This window comes from Saccopteryx bilineata, chromosome 3 (genome assembly GCF_036850765.1).
Source record: "Saccopteryx bilineata isolate mSacBil1 chromosome 3, mSacBil1_pri_phased_curated, whole genome shotgun sequence".
Lineage (NCBI taxonomy): Eukaryota > Metazoa > Chordata > Mammalia > Chiroptera > Emballonuridae > Saccopteryx > Saccopteryx bilineata.
This window is the reverse complement of record NC_089492.1, coordinates 154,378,235-154,393,880: the sequence shown is the minus strand read 5'-3', so window position 1 is coordinate 154,393,880 and position 15,646 is coordinate 154,378,235. Positions and strand designations below refer to the sequence as shown.

At 46.2% G+C, this 15,646-nt stretch overlaps 1 protein-coding gene and 1 long non-coding RNA gene across 6 annotated transcripts in view; one reads left to right on the top strand and one right to left on the bottom strand.

Moving 5' to 3' along the window:
- Positions 1-10,039, bottom strand: part of UXS1 (UDP-glucuronate decarboxylase 1) — a 153,978-nt gene extending 143,939 nt beyond the window's left edge. For 2 of the 5 annotated variants that reach the window (XM_066267839.1, XM_066267840.1), the window contains exon 1: positions 9,806-10,016. In XM_066267839.1, coding sequence (XP_066123936.1) covers positions 9,806-9,899 — 94 coding nt within the window. In that variant the 5' untranslated portion in view covers positions 9,900-10,016. Of the gene's footprint in view, positions 1-9,805 lie in introns of all 5 variants that reach the window. The other 3 variants (XM_066267844.1, XM_066267841.1, XM_066267842.1) reach the window with 3 other exon arrangements.
- LOC136330686 (uncharacterized) lies at positions 8,677-14,924 on the top strand. Its single transcript, XR_010730358.1, has 3 exons — positions 8,677-8,853; positions 12,053-12,166; positions 12,424-14,924. It is a non-coding gene; the product is annotated as an uncharacterized lncRNA (long non-coding RNA).
- Positions 14,925-15,646: the final 722 nt, after the last annotated feature.

Sequence of the window (15,646 nt, the reverse complement as noted above, 5' to 3'; positions counted from 1 at the left end):
TTACCACTGCAGCTCTACATGCAACAGCAAAACAGTTCAAGAAACTCAAATGTCCCCCAAGGAGGCTGGTCAAACAAGCTGCAGTGCACACCTGCACAAGAGAAGAACCGAGCCGAGGTGATCTGCAGCTGTACTCTTACGTAGAGTGCTTCCCAGGAAACACTGACTGCAGGCAAGAGAAAGAGAGGCAGAACAGCCTGGGTACCCTGCTACCTTGGGAGGTAAAAATGAACAGTATACACATTATACACACAAATGCCTGTATTTGCAAAAAGAAATCTAGGATGGATAAAACAGACCAATAAAAATGGAAATATGGTGGAGAAATGAGAGACTGCAGCAAGAGATGTCTAACATAACTTTAACATAGTGTGACTTTCGAATCATGTACAGGCACATCTCAAAGACAGTGCAGATTTGGCCTCAGACAACTGCAAGAGTCAATCTTTTTGCTGGTCGAGGGTCTTGCCTTCAATTTGTAAAAAATGCAACATCTGTGAAGCAAAATAAAGTGAAGTGCAAAAAAATAAACGATTGATAACTTTAATCATCAGAAAGATAAAAGAAAATCCTGAACTGAACACAAACAGAAAAAAATAAACCTAACTTATAAGAGGCATAGATAAAAATTACTTCAAGTTGTTTTTGAACACAATACTTTAAAATGCACATCCTTAGTAGGATATATTCAAAGGCCAAAAATAATTACAAAGCCTGAATTTTATTAAGTTTGTTTTTGGTTGCGGTATTGATGTAGAAACTCTGGAACTGTTTTATCTGTGTGGTAGTACAGAGCAAATGAGTTTCTATTGCTGTTAGAGACAAGATTTTCACCATGGGGAAAAGGAAAGAGGTATACAGAATAAGGAAGAAACCAGTTGTATTAAGATTTAAATTGGGGGTACCAAGCATTGACTCATGATTGGAAAAAATATTTTCATTTCAGGTCTGCCCGCTGAAAGAGATAGGAGCCACGACACCTGAATAGCAAGGGTACACTAGTGCTCAGACTCTGGTTTGTTTGTTTTTTAATTTTTCCATTGGTTTGAGAGAGAGAGAGAGAGAGAAGCATCAACTCATTCTACTTAGTTATGCCATTTAGTTGTGCACTCACTGGTTGCTTGATATGTGTCCTGACCAGAGATTGAACCCACAACCGTGGCACAAGGAACAATGCTCTATCCTCGGAGCCACCCAGTCAGAGCCTCAGACCCTGATTTTTAAAGAACATTCTGCACTGAAAGGCAGCAGGGCTCTGTGGACAAAGTGGATTCCAGGTTTGGGCATGAGAAGAACACAATGAGCCTCACGCATCCGAAGATCAAGGACGTGTTTGAAGATTGAAAGTGCAAGTGATTTTAAAAAGTGGGGAGGGGGGTTTTTATAAATTGATTGGTATCCCCCAGTTCTAATTCCTAGACCTGTGACCATAACCTTACTTGGAAAAAGGATCTCTGTGTAATTAAGGATCTTAGAACCAAAAGATCATCCTAGTGGTTTTCAACCTTTTTCATCTCATGGCACAAAACTACTAAAAGACTGCGGCATACCATAAAATCTATTTTTTGCAGATCTGACAAAAATATAGGTATAATTTTGATTCGTTCACACCAGATGATTAGTGTGTTGTCGTCATTTCTTTTATTTGACAATCGAGTGAAAAGAGGTCAGTGTCCCTGATTAAACAGTAAGGTACTGCATGTTTTAAAAATTGTTGCAGCACACCGGTGTGCCTCTTGCCCCATAAGGGCTGCCCTAGATTATCCAGTTGGGCCCTAAATCCAGTGACAAGCACCCTTACAGAGAGTGAAGGGGAGATGTGACAGAAGAGGAGGAGACGCTATAACCCACAGAGGCACTGAGAGAAACGATGCCCCTACCACCGAAACACTGGGAGCCTCCAAGGAGCCTGAGGAGGGAGCCTGGCCTTGTGAACACCTGGAATTCAGACTTTCAGCCTCCAGAGCTAGGACAGAATAAATCCCTTGTTTTAATGCCACCTAGATTGTGGCAACTGGTTACAGCAGCCTCAGGAAACAAATGCAGCAAGTGAGAGAAGAGGGAGGGCAAGTTATTCTTTTCTTTTCAGAAGAACACTGGCAAGAAAGGGTTTGCAGAATTAGATAATCACCATTTGGTGAGTCCTACTCTAAAAAGGGATCCAGGCAGGGACTGTCAATGGAGACTAAAGCACTGGCCGAAAACTAGAGATGGCCCTAAGGTCTCCAGGAATCATCCCAGACTGAGGACTACAGAAATGTGCCTTTAAAATGAAGTGATGTGAGGACCCTGCCAGGTGCCACACTTTTCAACAATGAGATAACCCTTATATAATATAAACCAATACGCATTATTATAAAAAAAAAAAGTTTAACTGAATTTAATCCTAAGAAAGACACATAACAGTCAAATGCAATGTGCAACCCTTGACTAGATCCTAGATTAAGAAATAAACAAAAACAGAAAAGGCTATAAAAGATATTTATGATAAAATTGGAGGAAATTCAAATATAAACTGTAGATTAGTGACATTCATGTTAATTTTTTGAGAATGATAATGGTGACAAGACTATACAGGAGAATGTCTTTAGTCTTAGAAAATTAAAGTATTGGAAAGTGAAGCATTATTATATCTACAATTTTCCAGTATTTCCACAAGAAAAATATAAAAACAGAGGACAAACGTGAGGAAAAAATAGAACTGATATATCTAGGCAGGAAATTCCTTGGGTGTTTGCTCAATTTATGTTTCAAGAGAAAGAGCAAAAGATAGGTATGAAAATTCTTAAAATAAAATGTTGAGGGTTCAACACAATTTCTAGATTGACCCTCCCAGACCCCAAGGAGGGAAGGGAGGAAGATTCCAGGCTCTGACTTTGTAGGCCTGAGGAGGAACCTGCATCTCAGCAGACTGGCTGAGTCTTCCAATCAGGCCAATCAAAACACCAGCTACACATACTAGAATATGCTTGTTCTTCCCTGTCTTTTCTCCCCAGAGTCGATTGGCATCAGGATGCTAACAGGCTGCACCTCCTCCCTGACAGCAGGCCAGTAAATGTTTACAGGGAATTCAAGAGGAACTGATTAGACTGCAAAACTACTCCAATAGCAATTCCTTACTCAGGGAAGTATCATAAATGCAAAGCTAACACACACAAAACATGCTTTTATTTTTTTTTAAGGTTTTTTTTTTAGATTTTATTTATTCTTTTTCTTTTTTTTGCATTTTTCTGAAGCTGGAAACAGGGAGAGACAGTCAGACTCCCGCATGCGCCTGACCGGGATCCACCCGGCACGCCCACCATGGGGCGATGCTCTGCCCACCAGGGGGCGATGCTCTGCCCATCCTGGGCGTCGCCATGTTGCGACCCTCCTGGGCGTCGCCATGTTGCGACCAGAGCCACTCTAGCGCCTGGGGCAGAGGTCACAGAGCCATCCCCAGCGCTCGGGCCATCTTTGCTCCAATGGAGCCTTGGCTGCAGGAGGGGAAGAGAGAGACAGAGAGGAAGGTGTGGCGGAGGGGTGGAGAAGCAAATGGGTGCTTCTCCTATGTGCCCTGGCCGGGAATCGAACCCGGGTCCTCCGCACGCTAGGCCGACGCTCTACCGCTGAGCCAACTGGCCAGGGCTATTTATTCATTTTTATTGGGGGGAGGGGAGAGAAGGAGAGATAGAGAGAGAAGAGAGGGAGGAGCCGGAAGCATCAACTCCCATATGTGCCTTAACCAGGCAAGCCCAGGGTTTTGAACCAGCGACCTCAGCATTCCAGGTCGACGCTTTATCCACTGCGCCACCACAGGTCAGGCCAAAACGTGCTTTTATATGGTTCTCAGGATTTAATTTCATGTCTTTTCTGAAATTTTCAGTGAGATAACAGCAATATGTATAGAATAGAATAGAAAGGTACTACAAATACAATGTCATTACAACCAAATCTATGATACACTAAAAATTAAATGAATATTAACTAGGTATCACAACTCTAGTTTTCAAGATGAAAAGACTCCACTAGAATGTCAGAAAATAAACTTGTTTTTATTCTTGTTGTATAAACCCATGTGTACAAGAAAAAGGGGTACAAATGTTGCTGGCAGATGAAGAGGGGGTCACTGAAGGGAGGGGGTCAAGAATGAGAAGATGGAGTGGAAAAGACCGAGTTATACTTTAGTACAACAATTTTCAACCAAAGTGCAGCAAGAATTTTTAAAATACACTTAGTATTTAGTCAGGGGCACTAACCTCTTTTCCTTTAGATTCTCAAATTTTAAAAAATTACTACAGTCAAGAGAACACAGCAATAGCCATCCAGTACAAATTAATCAAAAATTATACCTATTTTTTTTTTGTCAAGACTGGCAAAATATGTTTTTAGTGTGCCACAGAATTTTAGCAGTTAGTTTGTATACCATGAGATGAAAAACGATGAAAACCACTGCATTATAAGGACTGAAAATGATCAGCCTGCTGCACTTAGACATGGGTGACAAGGCAGCTAAGAGTTTACTTTCAAATCTGTCTGAACAGCAATGTGACTGCCAGCTCCACTCCTGCTTTAACAGAAGATGGGCAGTTCCATCCTAGAAAGGGTAGAATGCAGGGGTCTCACACTGGGGAGCTCCAAGTCCAACTAAGATGATGATCAAAATCTTTCGGCCCACTCCCCACTGGGCTCCCAGACTGCAAGTGGCTAGGCTGCCCTGGTCAGCAGGGGAATGGGACAGCCTTGTCACTACGCTCATAGGACAGTCCCATGGTACTGAGGTGGTAAGACTCCACCAGTAAGCAACACAGCTTACAGCAAAGGGGCAGCTCTCCATCCACTTGAGTCCTTGACTCAAACACCAGCCCATGACCTAGGTCACTAGAAAGATGAGGAGAGCCTCCAACAAGAAACGTACAAGTGCACCTGGGGGAAAGAAGCTCATCTGTAAGAAGAAACCTGAACAAACAAAACTATCATGAAGAGAATACAACCAAGAAACAAAGACAATTTTTTTAATTCAGGAAACAAAAAAGAACTTTTATAAGTGAAAAATGATAGCAAAAATAAAACTTGTTTAAAATAACTAAAAGAGTTAAGACTACAAAGGAAGTTGCCTAAAAGCACAACAAAATTTTAAAGAGAGAAAATTGGAAATTAGACTAAACCAGGCAATTCTACATCAGCATAATAAATCCCAGAAAGAGAAAAGAGAAAATGGAAGGAAGCAAATAACCAAAAAGTAATTTAAGAAAACTTTCAGAACTGAAGAATCTGAGTCTCTGGATTTCAAGCGCCCAAAAGTAACCAGCACTGTGGGTACAAGACATGCAGGCAGAGCACAGGGCGGGTCAGGCAGAGCAGACTCTGCCCTGCTGCTTCAGGAACCAACTCCGGTCCCTCAAACGCTTAGTTAGAACAAAGATGCAGTCTTAAGGTTTATTTCATGGGAGGGGCTCTGCATACTAAGCACTGTCATCTGGAAAGCTGGAGACACTTGCCTTCACAACTAACCACTGGGCCCAGAAGTGCAGTGGGCACCCCCTCAGCCCCTGGGCACAGTGATTACATGTGGCCATCAAACTCCAGGAGTGAGGGAAGGCCACGGGGCAGAGAGCCTAAAGTGACTATCATAGGCAAAAAGATCCTGCAATCTTCCAGAAAAAAAATGCAAATCACACAGAAAGGGACTGGCCTGAAACTCATCAACACTAAAAGCCAAAAGGGAAAGGAACAATGCCTGAAAAATTCTGAGAAACCCTGTTCTAGAATTCTGCATTATCTATCAATTAAATGTGAAGACAGAAAAGATATTTATGGACAAAGTCTCCAAATGCTTGCTCACCGGTGTACATCTCTGTAAAATAAGGATGAGGAAGCAGGAGACAGAAGAGTGTGATGGGCAGAGCAGGTCTGAAGGCTAGGGCCAGAGGCGGATTAAGGTTGGTTGAGGCCCTGGGCACAGAAGAAAATATTGCCCCCCTCTTCATTAGAAAAAAGTGTTTTGCAAGGCCCTTCAGAAGTCGGGGCCCAAGGTGCGTGCCCAGTGCACATGCCGTTAAAATCTGCCTCTGGCTGGGGCACTTCTTCCAGAGGAGGCCCTGACACTTCTGAGCATCTCGCAGGAAGACACAACCAACAAAGAGGTTGGTGTTGAATAAGTAATAGTACCTTAAAAGCAAAGTACATTTTTTTTAAAAGCCAATTATTAGCTCCAAGGAAAGCAAAATGTAATCTACAACATGGCTCACTATGAATGGCATTAGTCATACATGACTACTAAATGTTGATCTCCCCCAATTCCACCATACCTACACGGGAGGTGGTGAGCATAGGTGCAGAAGAAAGAGAATAAACAATAACCTTCCAAAAAGGAAAGTTGCTAGATTAACAAATATCTACTAATGAATAATCAAGAGGCAGATCATTCTATAGCACAAAGACAAACACTGAAATAATCAGCTAGGAAGTCAAGTGCTTGCCTTTCAGGAGACCGTAGTGGCAGAGGGCACTGTTTTGCCTAACAACTCCTGCAGAGGCTATCTGCCTTATTAAACTGTAACTAGGTGCATGTTAAAAAACACTAAAGGTAACTGGAGCTGTCTCTGCCAAGTAGGTGGCCCAGATTTTCAAACAATCAGACCGTGGAGCTCTTCCAATGACCTAATAGCACTGATCTAAGTGCCACAAGGACTGAAACATATATGACACACTCCCTGTCCCCAAGGATTAGTAATTTTATTAAGAAAACATATGCATGGAAAGGAACATAAGTACAATATAATTTGGCATATGCTCATACCACTAAGCATGGTATAGAAGAGTTATGTGGTGGCAAGAAGAGCACTGGGGCCCCAGAGGCAAAAAAGAAAAAAAAAAAAAGACTGAAGAAGAGGAGGCAAAAGAAAGGGAGAAAGACTAAAGAACCAAAGAGAGGAAAAGGAAGAGCATTTCTAGAAGGGGGACTGGCTAACAGGGACAGTGTGTTATTTGGGAGTATGGACAGTTTTGTCAACACAGGTGAGATTTACTTATAATAGGGCGGCAAGATTAATAATAAGGGAAAGTAGACATTAAAAATCACAGAAGTTGACCTGACCAGGCAGTGGCACAGTGGATAGAGTGTCAGACTGGGATGTGGAGGACCCAGGTTCAAGACCCCGAGGTCGCCAGCTAGAGGGCAGGCTCATCTGGTTTGAGCAAGGCTCACCAGCTTGAGCCCAAGGTAGCTGGCTTGAGCAAGGGGTCACTGGGTCTGCTGTAGCCACCCCTGCCCCCCTGCCCCCCCCCCCACTCCAGTCAAGGCACATATGAGAAATCAATCAATGAACAACTAAGGAACCGCAACGAAGAATTGATATTTCTCATCTCTCTCCATTCCTGTCTGTCTGTCTCTCTCTCTAACTCTGTCTCTGCCACAAACAAACAAAAAAAATCACAGAAGTCACTGTTAACTTACATTTTCTGGACACTGTGTTCCTTTCAGGTCCTCAGGAACCCTGTAACATTTTTCCTGCAAAGTGTCTCAGATTTACCACCCATGCTCATCAGTAACACTGCTTCTTAAACCCCTCACAAATAAAACCTCCCACTTCACAAGCTGGAACAGGCCTCTCCTATGCCTACCTTTTCTGGCCCCTGTCTGGTGGGGCAGCCTCATCATTATACTTCGTTTTCACACACCAAATACACTACCCTCCTTTGCATGCCCAGAATACTCCTTGCTCTTGGCTGCCACAGGACCTCTACACATGCTGTTCCTTTTGGCACACATTCCCTCCTTCACCTCCTTATTAATTCCTACATATATTCCTACATATCCTTCGATTCTTAGTTCAACCCTCAATTCTTCAAGTAAACAAACATCCCTTTTGCTCTAACTCAGGAATCTCTGTCATAAACTTTATTCATCTCTTTCCTTCTACCAATTTATAATTTAAGCCTCATTTGGGTGATATCTTAATTCACAGCCATCTCTCCTTCTAGTCCAGTCATTCTCAAAGTGGGATCCTCAAATCGAAGCAACAGCTTCCTAGGTGAAGCTATTAGAAATGCAAATTATCAGGCCACACCCCAGACCTACTGAGCCAGGAACTGGAGGTAGGTGGCAGCAGCCTGTGCTGTGCAAATCCTCCAGATGAATCAGATGCACACTCCAGTTTGAAAACCACTGCCCTAGACTCTAACTGCAAAACCTAGGTGTTCTACACTCTTTGGTGTCCACCGATATCAAGCACAGCAGTAAGGAGTTGGTAGTTCCTGGTTGAATGAATGGTGAATACCTTTCCATGTCTCTACTGGATCCTCTACCAATTAATTCTAAACACCCTAACTTTAGAAACCCTCATATCAACATGAACCTGCTGCAGACCTAGGTTCTAGGCCTCAGCTCCCTGGCCTCTCCAGGTTCAAAACTTGGGTTTTCCATAGCTTATCATCTGTGTGATCATCCATAAATTCTCCTAATTATTCTTTGCCTTAATTTCCTCACCTCTGAAATGAGAATAATTATAGTACCTACTTCCTAGAACTGTTGAGGTAATTGAGACAACCAAAGAGACTCATGCCTGCACATACACAATAAGCAATAAGCAAGTTTTGGTAATATTACTGTCATAACAATACTTATGCAACTTCAAGTCGTTCTTTGCCCTTGGGTCTCGCTTTTCTTATTTACAATTGATCAGACACACTTCCTCCCTCGCAGCTGGAAACCTTGCCTAGCAACCAGAAGCCCCGCTAGAGCTTCCTCAGCTCCACCTCCTGGAATAGCTGGGCTCCACTAGACAGGCTGGGTCTGAAGCACACACATCTTCCCAGTCAGTGCTCAACCTAAGTTACTTTCCGGAGTCCCCTCTCACCTCCGGAATCAAGGTTAGTAACTCGACCGGTTAGCAGGTGCTTTAATTTGAGTGTGTGTTTGGTGGCTAGGGTTCAAACGCAGCTCACACTGGGAGCTATTTCTAGTCCAATTTTTGCACTTGGCAAAGTATTAATAGAAACATTTAAATATACTCCCATCGAGATCTTAAGTTTAAAAAAAAACAAAACGGTTTATGCCTGTAAGAAGACATTTAGTCCAACACCTGCCCAGTGTCGGGTGCGACCGTGAGTGATAGCAGCGACGAGAACCGCACAAAAGGAAGCGCCTGCTGTCAGGGACAGGAAGACCGAGCGCCGTGCCGGGGAAACCATGAGCGCCCGCACACCTGGGAGCGTCCGCTGGCCGGCGGGGGCCGGCAACACTGGACTCCCCAACAGTTAAATAAATGCTGAGTACTTTTCCTGAGGAGCAGTCAGAGCAGAGTCTATGCCAACGGCAACAGTATTTTTATCCTACTTAACCAACACCGCACTGCGGCGGGGCCGCGGATGTCCCCAGGGTGTCCCCGTGCGGCACGCTCACAAATCGCCAGCCGAAAGCCTGGCCGGCTCCCGGGGCGACGCGGACAGCAGTCCCAGGCTCCAAGGAGGGGTACTTGGGCAGTGGGCTGTGGCCACGGTGTGCGGTGTTGGTCAAGGACGGCGGCGCCTCCGCTGTGCGGGGCCCCGTGGTCACTGCGCTCCGGTACAAGGACCGCTGCGCCGGGCCTAACTGGTCGAAGGTCTGCGCCCAAGTTGCTAGCAGCTTTGTCGCAAAAGTGGAAAGGACGAGAGTCCGAAGCTCCCGGAAATGAGGGGAAGAAGGAGGTGCTGGTCCCGGAGGGGAGAAAGACCGGGCTGCAGGGCCGCCTCCGGGGCCGCACGCAGCCCGCCGACCCCCGCCCCGCCGCCACGGCGCCCAGGAATGAATGAGGCTCCCCGCCGGCCGCGGGCGCTCACTCACAGGCGAGGTAGGCAAATAGCGCGATGCCCAGCAGCAGCTTCATCCTCCTGCGGTTGACGGCAGACACGAGGCGCAGGAGCGCCTTGCTCACCATCCCCAGGAGCGCGCCGGTCTAGGGCCCTGCTGCTCCGGGGCCGCCTGCTGCACAATACGCGGAGGCGGCGGCGGCGGCGGCAGCGGCGGCGGCGGCGGCGGCCCGGGAGAGCCCCGCCTCTAGCTGCCTGCGAAGCCCTGCCTCCGCAAGCCAGTTTCCTGCTAGCAGAACCACTGCGCACGCGCAACTCAGCCCCAGCCTTCACCCTCCCAACGTCCCGCCCTCCGCCTCCTCTCCCCCTGGCTCAACTGCAGCGGCTCTCACCTCGGTTTTCGAAGAATGTAGCTAGGAGGGGTGGTGGGACGGGCGCAGCGCATGCGCATACTGGCGTGTTTTTCCCGGAGATTGGGCTGGTGCAGTGTACGAGATAGGTGTGTCCCCAGCCTGAGGACTGTAGTGTAGCGCTGTTGCCAGGTTTCCGAACCCAACCCACCTGGTGGCATGTGGTGGGCAGTAAAATGTTGCGATGAAAAGAAATATTTATGCATGCTAAATTTGGCCATGCTTTGAAGTTATTTGAAGGCCTTCCCTCAGAAAGTTGATCAGTTCTCTGAGCTGTGTCCTTGCTTTCTTAGTTACTGTAGCAGCAGAGAAAATGATTAATCCCTGAAACACAGCTGAAGTAAAAAACTTCTGTGCTGTGATGGACTGAGATGTCTTATAAAAATAAAGCGCTTATTATTATTATTAAGGTGACCAACTTTTTTACAAGGAAAAGGACAAAAATGAAGAAAACAGTATCATAAATAAAAGAAACATTCTATTCATTGCAACAGAAATACAGTATAATATAAATGCTTAATACTAATATCTAATTTTATATTGCAATTATGCTTACATGCCTATTAATTTTTAATAATAATTGTAAGAAAAAAGTACTCTTTTTTTTTTTTCATTTTTCATTTTTCTGAAGCTGGAAACAGGGAAAGACAGTCAGACAGACTCCCGCATGCGCCCGACTGGGATCCACCCGGCACGCCCAGCAGGGGGCGACGCTCTGCCCATCCTGGGCGTCGCCATGTTGCGACCAGAGCCACTAGCGCCTGAGGCAGAGGCCACAGAGCCATCCCCAGCACCCGGCCATCTTTGCTCCAATGGAGCCTTGGCTGCAGGAGGGGAAGAGAGAGACAGAGAGGAAAGCGCGGCGGAGGGGTGGAGAAGCAAATGGGCGCTTCTCCTGTGTGCCCTGGCCAGGAATCGAACCCGGGACCTCCACACGCTAGGCTGACGCTCTACCGCTGAGCCAACCGGCCAGGGCTAAAGTACTCATTTAGATACAAATACATCACATCACACAAAATGAATCAACTGCATTGATCAAATATGGATATTTACAGATTAGTCTTCCAAAATCAAAAAGGAGGACACTTTTCGAAGGAGGACAGAACTTACAAAAGAAGGACTGTCCTCCCTAAAGGAGGATGATTGGTCACATTATTATTATTATTATTATAAGAAAATAATGTCAGTAGTATAATTAGGACAAACCAGGAAAAGGAAAGGATGAAATCACACTGTCTTTGCCTAGCTGAACATGTCATCAGATGTGTTTCATTCCAATTTGTTGAGTGTATATATACTTTTAATTTTTATTAATTTTAATTTGTGTTTACATGGATTCAAGTGTCCCACTCAATATAACACCCTCACCCCCCAACCCCGTGTTCCTATTTATACCCCCTTTGCCACCCTCCCCCTAACTCCCTCTCCCCTTCTCTCTGAGATTTGCTGTCCCAATACTGAATCTCTGTGTTATGTATATATAATTTCACTAATCCCTTCACCTTCTCTGATCCCATCCCCTCATCCCCTTTCCTTTGACAGATGTCCCTCTGCTCCCTGTGACCCTGCCTCTGCCTCTATTCTGTTCCTTGGTTCACTTTGTTCATTAGCTTCCACATATAAGTAAAGATCATATAATATTTGTCTTTCTCTGCCTGGTTTATTTCACTTAGCATAATAATCTCCAGGTCCATCCATGCTGTTGCAAAAGGTAAGAGTTCCTTCTTTTTCACGGCCACATAATATTCCATTGTGTATTCGTACCACAGCTTTTTAATCCACTCGTCCACTGATGGACACTTGGGCTGCGTATCCATTTTAACACAGTTAAGGGGGTGAATTATGGTGCTATCTGAAGTATTCTTTTATAGACATCTATTGAATGCCTACTACAAGCATGGAGGTGTGTCAAGGAACACAGAGATGTCATCACTGGAACCACAGAAACACTGGTCTCATAGGAAAGAAAAGATGATTCCTATAAGGTCGGTGGATAGAGGGATGGTGACGTAGGGACTCAGACCCGCCCACTTTGGCTAGGACTGCCCACAATCAAGCCCACCAAAGGAAGCTTCCCAGGAACCATTTGGAAAGAAGCAATCATCTGCCAGCCAGTGAAATTTCACCACGTCATAGTAGCTCCACTTCCCTAGAGGGACCCTTTAAATATCTCCCACGCGGTTTAATCCGTGCAACTTCCCTAGCCTCCATTTTTTACCTCCATCTCTCTTTCTTTCCTCAGGGCCAGGGAACCTTGCCGGGCGGGATGCGCACTCTGTACTCAATAAAGCCTTTTGCTATGCCACACTTTGCGGCTCCAGCCCTCTTCCTTCCTTCTCGGCGGGGAAAAATACCTTACATTTTTGGTGCCGAAAACCCGGAAGGAGTTAGAAGTCTGCAAGGACCACTCCTTTCTCCTCCCCTCCAAGAAAGAACCAGGATCTCCGATCTCTAACCACTTCGGTGCACGGTGCGGTAAGTCCCCTGCCTCCAGCTTTCCTCTCAGTTCTTTCCTCCGAGACTCCCTGTCCAAAACCGTAGCTACGTCAGGGAAGTCTTTTCTGTCCGTCTGAGTGAGCGTGTGCTTGTGGAGACCTCCCCTAGCACATCCACTTTCATCCGTGGCTGGACATTGAGTTTTTAGGATGCTAATGCTCAGGTCTGACCACTCCGAGAACTGAGTGCGGCTGTGAGGGCACAGGAATTTCCCCCCCTAAGGAAGAAGAAACTGTTCTTCTTCTCTGCTGTGGCCAGGCCACAGAACCCACTCAATTAGCCTCCTGAAGGGACTTTCGGTGTTAACACCCTCACCAATTTAACTATCACCAAAAAAGCTGGGAACTGATTGAAGATCTCTTACATTCACGGCCTCTAATTATTTGCGCAACCGTCCTTATTTCCTATGCTGCCTGTTCCACTGCACGGCCCTTTCTGGCCAGAGAAACCTCACCTAAAACCTCTACTCCTAATCTTTCCTTCTCCGCGGACTCCAAACTCTCTCTCCCCTCCCTTCGCAAAAACCTGTTTCTTATTTACCATCTACTACCTTCTCTTTCTCCTCCCCTGCTGGCCAGGGGCCCCTCCCTTCACTGTGTTCTCTAGTCCTGCCTCCGGCAGGCCTTTCTCAACCTGGCATTGGCTCTTACACCAGTTTTCAGGAAGTGCAACCCCAGTTTTCTTACAGGAAGTTCCTGCCCTGTCCTGCCTTTGGCTCCAGGGTTTTTCCTGCGGGATTTGGGTGCCGGGCTCCGCACGAGCCCCCTCCTCTTATTCCCAAACCCCCAAACCCCTATCCGGAACCTGTGAACACGGCATTTAAAGTTTTTAATGGTCCCAATTAGTTAAAACAGGCCAAGGCTGTTCTGCCAGGCCCGCATGCAGCAGAAGGTAACGCTCCAAACCCAAACTCTCGTGGCAACCCTGAGACCAGCAGAGCCACCAGCAGCTTGCTTTAAGTGTGGCAAGCAGGACCACTGGTCCCGGCAGGGCCCCTGCCGGCGGCTGCCCACTGAACCCTGCTCTGACTGCAAGCAGCCCAGTCACTGGCGGAGTGATTGCCCCTTTGGGCAACAGGTTTTTTCCTCAGCGCCTCTACGTGGAGGACAAGCCGCCCAAATGGAAGGCCAATCCAGCCAGGTGGGTGCATCACTCAAACTCCTAGGACACAGCCTGGACTCGGAGAACCCAGGGTTCTGCAACAAGTGGGTAAGTCAGTCTGTCTCATTTCTTGTGGACATGGGGGCTGCCTTCTCTGTTTTTGCCTTCATACTCTGGACCTCTAGTTCCCTCACAGGTTTCGGTTATGGGAATGGATGGGACCCTCTTCCTTTCCCCTTTTTACGCCACTCCTGACATGCAGTTCTGCCTTAAGCTTGCCTCCTTATAGGACCTTTGGCAGTTGGAACCACTGGACTCCATCCATCTCCAGCTCACCAAAAGGCTGGACCCTGCAAAATCCCCTATTACTCCTCTCTTTTTTAAAAATCCTTACAGGACTGCATCTGCGAAATTTCTCCAGTCACAGCCACACAGATGTTCCTCCTGACACCCCTCAAAGCCACCACCTTCCAATCTCCCCTTCCCCACGATGCCCCTATTCAGCAGGAAGTAGCCAGACGAATAAACGGCGCCCCTTTTTCTATTTAACACAAAAGGTCAGAATGTAAGGTCGATGGATGAGGCATGGTCATGTGGGGAACTCAGACCCGCCCACTTTGGCTAGGACCGCCCACAATCAAGCCCGCCAAAGGAAGCTTCCCAGGAACCATTTGGAAAGAAGCGATCATCTGCCAGCCAGTGAAATTTTACCACGTCATAGTAGCTCCACTTCCCTAGAGGGACCCTTTAAATATCTCCCACATGGTTTAATCTTTGCAACTTCCCTAGCCTCCATCTTTCTTTCCTCGGGGCCAGGGAACCTTGCCGGGCGGGATGTGCGCTCTGTACTCAATAAAGCCATTTATTACTCCACACTTTGCGGCTCGGACCCGTTCCTTCCTTCTCGACGGGGAAAAATACCTTACATTTTTGGATATGAGTTCCCCACATGACCATGCCTCATCCATCGACCTTACAATTCCCACAGATATTTATGTTGTCAAATCAAGAGAGATGCCAAAAAGTGTTGGAGAGCTGCAGATCAGACGTGCTGATCTTCAGTCACAGGGAGAAATCAAAGCAGACAGCAGAGTTGCTGATCTCGGAACACCAGGCACATTTGCTAAACTTCACTGAATGTGCTTCTTTAACTTTATTAAGCCTGACCAGGCGGTGGTGCAGTGGTGCAGTGGTGCAATGGATAGAGCATTGGCCTGGGATGCAGAGGACCCACGTTTGAAACCCTGTGGTCCCAGACTTGAGGTCCAGCTTGAGCTCAGGTTCTCAGGCTTGAGCCCAAAAGTTGCTAACTTGAGCAAGTGTCACTGGCTAGGCTGGAGCCCGGACCCCCCCACCACACACACACACACACACACACACACCACCACGGTCACGGACATATGAGAAAGCAATCAGTGTCAGCTTGAAGCTGTAAGTGGAATCCAAACATATTAGAGTGTAACTGGGAGTTAGTTGATAGGTATTATCAGTGGTGGGATTCAACAGATTTGCACTAGTCCAGAAGAACCGATACCTAATTGTTCCGCGAACCGGTTGTTAAAATGGCACTTGTAATCAGGGTTCCTCTAAGGTAGGCACCTGGGCAGCCGCCCAATGTGAAGTCACAGATTTACATTCCTTACTCTTCTTTAATGTTCATCTACACAACAGTGTATTCTCAGCGCCAGTAGCAATCTTCATTCTGTCCCCAAATTGTGAAACCGATAGGAAGCTAGGATAAAAGTGAAGAAAATTGCATGTGACGATGCCAATCAAGAAGCAACATGGAAATATCTTAAATAACAGTTTTATTGTTTTTTGTCAGGTATTATTTAATATTTTTCATTAATATTTTAAAACTTTCTTGT